Here is a 6,000-nt window from a genome sequence, read left to right as displayed (position 1 = left end):
AAAGTGTTAACATTCGTTGATTCGGCAAATGAAATCATACTGATCTGTGGCACACTTTTTAAATAAACATGTTAGTATTTGGGCTTTGGGGAAGGTGTAAAGTATTTTCAAGTCCAAAGGCTCAAGTGGAAGCAGAGTCATGAGTCATTGGTGATAAGTCACCCATGGAGCTTGACTGGGCTGATATGATTGCACAGTATTAGCTTATCACATATGTTTGAGTATTTACAGTGCAGTGTCAGTTGTGAGGAACTAGAAATGTCACAACAGACTGTTTTTAGCATTTTAAAAACAGCGTCTACATTACATAGTTTGTCCACCAGAGAGCACAAGTCAACTGTAAAATTCCCACTCAGCACACATTCTGGTCACAACTCTTAAAGCACCGAATGAACTACTTTAACTCTTTACTAAAGCTCTTAAAGGGTTGTGTTTGTGATATAAACCAATAACAGAAACACAGAAAAGATCAAGCTTGGATATGTTTATTTATTTTCTTTACATTAACTGAAACAAATGATGGGAAAATGAATTCATATCTCTGAGAAGGTTCCACTAAAAACTGAAAGACAAAAATGTATCCCTGATAGCGGGGTCTCTACACAGACCAGACCCCATGTCCCTTCACCGAAGCCAAGAAAACAAACAGCTCACATAGAAACACACATTTCACAGCTGGCATCAGTTAACCCTCATTCATTCACAGCGCTCCGACCGGGAGCACCAACACCCTTCATGAACGGGACCAACTGTCACACTGCCATTCCAGTAGGACTGGTTCCAGTAAGGCCAGTAGTTTACTGTCATCACCATTTCCCTGTTTTTCACTACAGGTTTTTTAACCATCAACTATTCTAGAAAATGTCTTATTTTGAAACTACTGGCCTTACACTTGCATGAAGAGTGTCAATCGTCCAACAGCACCAAACAATTTCTTCTCATTTTATATATTCTGTATAATCACTTAGTGCATTGCTCAAGATTTCCTGAGAGTAGTTGCAGCACAAAAAAATCTAAGGCAAATTCATCCCATTATATATTATATTGACTATAACTCTGTACTATTATGCAGGAGGAAGAGTACTCATTGTATGCAGGTTTTAAAGAAGTATTTCAATCACAATCTTAAATGGTATCGAGTGAGTTAATGGACTAGATATTCAAGGTCAGACAAAAAAAAGGCTTGAAGCTCTCAAATCTCATAGTGCAAATAAAAAAAAAGATTTACTACACAACAAGGAGCGGATAGTGCACACAAGGCCAGACCAGCGCCACTGCTACAGCAGGTTCTGACTACATAGGTTTCAAGAGAATGGAAAATAAAAAGACAACTGCTGTCGTTTAAAGCCATTAAAGATTGCATTACACCCTGCAAAAGGCCTTAATGTACCGGTCCAGGGAAAAGCATGATGAAAACAAGATAGTTTTTGGTCAAACTCAAAGGATAATGGCCCCTTTAGACACAGCGGTGGCCGATCTATAAGAACTGCCATGTTAATATGTCATACAGTACTATACGTGTTAAATTAACAACAGAAAAAGCGCGCTGAAAATGTCAAACAGCAAAGTCATTTTGTGTTCCAGTTGCATTGAAGGTTTTGAACCCTCTGACTACTTCTTTGCTCTGTTCCCTTCTCTCTGTACCCCGGAGGATGGAATGTGCCTGTATTATTGCAGTACCTGACGGGGTTAAATGTGCAAAGAATGCATTCGAGGAAGAATCGCCAAAAGAAGACACGCAGCCCGTTTTTAAAAAAAGGCGTTAAGTTACATGAAGAATCAAAATCTTTAGCGCAATGCAGCTCTTGTAAGACTTGTAATATGTGTCCCACCCTTGGATTTGGTCTCACAAAGAGTTTCAGCAGAAGAACCATAATAAATAACAATAAATAAATAAGCACAGAAAAAAGGGGAATGCTATCTCTTTCATCCCCTCACTTTCTTTTTTACCCCTTTTTTTTTTTTTTCCAAACAAGGAACCCAAATGAGTGCATTGGAAGCCTTTGGGAAAAGATGAATTATCTTCAACATGATCAACTCATTGACCCAGACTTTGTCTCTTTTGGTCAGGCATTAAACACAGAGCCCTGCGGCTCCGAAACACTCAAAAATGGAAGCAGACTCTCTCTCATGGCTATCAAAACAGTTGGGAAGAGTCTTCTCTTCAAATCCAACATTGGCTACAATTCACCTCCCTCCTCTCCTGTTAACTTAAGATTTAAGAAAACCATTCAACTAAAAATCTTTGGTTTCAGCACCAAAATCAAAGCAAAGATTCTACCACTAATGAGAAAAGACACAAACGAACATTATTGCTTACAATGTACAGAACGAGTTTGATTAATTCGACTGCATTTCCGTTGATAACCACCAGAGGAAACCAGGCATACAAACTCATTCCTGTGATCTAGGTGATATGACTTCTGAATTGCACCTGAATCAATACATTTATGTCGTAACTAAAAAATAAACATCTTCAAATATCCCTTCATGTCGCAGCTCTGGATTTTAGTTTGCATAGTGAAAAGCATCCCAGTAACCACACACTCCACACACGCATGTCCAGCTACAAAAATCCAATCAAACAGCTCAAACCTGAAATACGTAAAATTAAACAGCAAACGAGAAATTAAAATCTAAAAGACAAATGAAATCAAAATGCCAAGAGCGAGAAGACAAACATTTAAAATATCTAAGAAAACCCGTTTTCCATTTTTTTTCTTTTAATATCATGAAGTCATTTTTATTTTTTAAGCGCTCTCTATATGGGAGCAGCAGGTCGTTAGTCCAGCCACCTGAGTGAGATTTTTTTTTACTGTGGATGCTTTACCACACAGACACGCACACGTTTACACACACACACGCTCTCTTTTCACTATTCCTCTTCCTCTGCTTCCTCTTCACCAATTTCCTCTTCAGCTTCATCAGCCCATCGGTCACGCTGCGTAACTGGCGAGTTGGTTCCGCCTGGATCTTCTCCCTCGGCCTCTCTGCCCGCTCGCAGCTCCAGGCTTCGCAGGAACAGCTCAGGGTAGCCGGCCAGCCTGTGAGGCCTGAGATGAGCCAGAGCCTGAAGGGCGAGAGACCGCTCCCTCTCGACGTCACCTGGAAACATCATCTGGGGCCCGGCGCCGGATCCACTTCCACCATCTAGCAATGTGTGAGGGAGGAACGCTGAGGCATGGGCCTGTAAGGACAAAGCATCCAGAGGGTTGGACTGCTCCCTCACGCCTCCGTCCCCTCTCCCATCCTCCCCAAGCTCTGCCCCACGTCTGGGCCGGCGTGGCCGCAGCTCCAGGCAGCTGTGTCCCTTGCGGTGACGCTGGAGGTGGTCCTCTCGGGCAAAGGCCTTGTGGCAGAGCGGGCACTCGAAGGGCCTCGCCCCACTGTGGAGGGACAGGTGGTTTTTGAGGTCGTATGAGTGCAGAAAGCGGGCAGAGCAGTGCGGGCAGGGATAAGGACGCTCGCCTGTGTGTTTCCTCATGTGGATCTTCAACTTATCATTCCTAATGTAGAGGGAAAGAGAAGAAGAGTCAAGAGGCAGGAAGGCAAGAGAGTGAACATGAGTAAAAGATTCAACCAGGCCACAATACATCATTATTTTGTGTATAATATGTTTGAGAGGTTTCTGTACCGGGTGAAACGGACTCCACATGCTGAGCACTGAAAGGGCTTCTCTCCTGTGTGTGTCCTCATGTGTCGGGGCAGCTTCCCTGCTCCATGGATGATCTTCTGACAAACGGGGCACTGCTGGGGCGTCTGAGACTTCCTCTTCCTCCCACCTCCAACTGTGGACGCCACCGCTCCTCGATCAGCTACAGAGGTAGGTATGGAGGTGCTTTCCATCAGCATACTGTCATCCCCAAAACCCTCCTCGTCCTCTGACAGCTTGTCACTCAAGGGCGGGACAGGAGGCGGCTGGGCTATACGGGGGCGCTCATGCAGCCAGTGAAGCTGCCCGCCATTTAGTGTGGCCACTCTCTCTGGATTTCTGATCACCCTGGGATCTCCGTTCTGCCCAGCTTTGAGGCGAAGCTCCTCCTGTTCGGGGCTGGGAGGCTGGGTGGACGGCAGGGAGCGGAAGCTGTCGGATGCAGGTGAAGGGTGCGAGACAGGAGACGCAGGGGGTGGGTTCAAAACCGAGGAGTTGATATGATGCGGCCCCACTTTTTTCACCTTCTTTCTGTCCGTTTTTCTTCGAGACCCTCTCTCCACCATACTATCGCCCCCCGCCATCCTGTCAGTAGCCATGTGCTGGGCTCTCTGCTCCTCTGCCGGCTCCACCTCCGCTTTCTCCCCCAGGATGTCTCTGCACGCGTCAGCCACGCACTGGATGCCCAGGAGCTGAGCCCCTCGCAGCACATCTCTCATCCCTGAGCTGGGGATGGTCAGAGTGGCAGTGTAGGCGAACTCCAGCAGGGCGTCCAGGGCGTCGGGGGCCACGCAGTCCAGCTGGCACACGCTGAAACCTCCCCCGCCCTCACCTCCCCCCTCCTCTGTCCCGAACAGCCGACGGAAGTAGAGACTGACGGCGGCCATGACGGAGCGGTGAGTCGGGTAGCGTGCCCCACGGGACGTCAGAGTGAGGTCACAGAGGAGTCCTGACCTTCTCTGGTCATTTAGGTGTGATAAGAGCTCGTTGCTGTGCTCCGGGAAGGGGATCCCAATCAGACCGTCCTCTCCTGGAGACATTGCCACCTGCGAGAAACAAGAGGAAGATCAGGTAAGTGGAGGGAATGAAATCTGACACAATCTGCCTTTAATATAAACAAAACTTGTTTCTTTTCCTATTTATTTTATTCATCATTTCATTCTGTCTTTGCAGTTTTAGTCACTGAACCCTTCCTTTTTCAGAGAGCCAGAGAGTCCTTTTAGAAGTACCTAAAAGTAAATCTTCTGTAGCGTGACTGAGACGAGGAGTTTCTTTCACGTGAAGGACAATTTAAACTGGGCTTAGCAACAACTCCCCCCCCTTTATCCTTCTCTCCCCACCCTCCTTGTGCGTTCTCCCCAGATTACTAAATCAAGAGGCAGCGATTTTGGCCAGTCAGATGGGGGTTGGGGCACCAGAGGACGAATGTGATGGAGAAAATAGAGCCAGCAGGAGCGGCAAAACATAACAGCAAGAAGAAGAAGAAATAATTAGAGCACAGAGAGCGATATATATAAAACCAAATGATTGATAACTATGACGTGGTGAGGATGCAGGATTATACAACGTACTGTACGTGCTGTAACCTAGGGGCAGTAGGTTAATTCCCGTGTGAAACCTTTATAGCATTAGCTGTTTGATTAAAATACCTGGAGAAGACCGAGAGGGACAAATGGAGGAGAGTGAGAAGAAAGAAAAGCAAGTGAGGGACAGGGAGGAAGTGACAGGCTAGAGTGGGTGAAAGGGGGGAGCACCAGTGAAAGAATGAGGAAGGAAAAAACAGCAAGAGAAGAATTACAACCTTTATGAGGGACTGGAATAAAAGTACGTCACTCTAAAACTTGATGTGCAACATACAGGGCACGGCCAGCTGCTAAATTTCACTTACATCAACCCACTCCGTGTTTTCTTAATCTAATAAATACCTTTCAAAGACACAGAGGTACCAGTGTTGGGTTGAAGGTAGAATATTGTAGTTAATGTCAAATAAGGACAGTAACTTTATTTATTTCTCTTTGTGAGACACAACGAGGCCTGTCGGTAATAAGACCCAACAACTCCCATCTTTGGCTCCCTAAGCTCGCACCTCACCCTGTCCACACTATACCTGCTCAACAATATCTCTCACACACACCTGAGCAGACCAGATTTTCCACAAACAACTCACCCTCCAGATTCCCCCTCCCTGCCCTTCATCTCCCTCCCATAGCAACTGGCAGCCCCCTGGCCATCCAATAACAGTGTTCACACAGTGCCCAGAGGGCTCTGCACAACGACGGTACATCCACCTGACTAACCTGCTCCAAAACACACCCTATTAAACACACACACACACACACACACAGGCA

General features: G+C 46.1%; 1 protein-coding gene across 2 annotated transcripts in view; it reads right to left on the bottom strand.

Moving 5' to 3' along the window:
• Positions 1–469: 469 nt before the first annotated feature.
• zbtb7b (zinc finger and BTB domain containing 7B) overlaps positions 470–6,000 on the bottom strand; it is a 28,393-nt gene continuing 22,862 nt past the window's right edge. For both annotated transcript variants that reach the window (XM_049584246.1, XM_049584247.1), the window contains 2 exons: positions 3,635–4,698; positions 470–3,506 (listed from right to left, as the gene is read on the bottom strand). In XM_049584246.1, coding sequence (XP_049440203.1) covers positions 2,876–3,506; positions 3,635–4,698 — 1,695 coding nt within the window. In that variant the 3' untranslated portion in view covers positions 470–2,875. The remainder of the gene's footprint in view (positions 3,507–3,634; positions 4,699–6,000) is intronic.

The sequence above is a fragment of the Epinephelus fuscoguttatus genome, linkage group LG8 (assembly GCF_011397635.1).
Source record: "Epinephelus fuscoguttatus linkage group LG8, E.fuscoguttatus.final_Chr_v1".
NCBI lineage: Eukaryota > Metazoa > Chordata > Actinopteri > Perciformes > Serranidae > Epinephelus > Epinephelus fuscoguttatus.
Note: the sequence above shows the minus strand (reverse complement) of the source record. Positions and strands in the feature narration are given on the sequence as shown.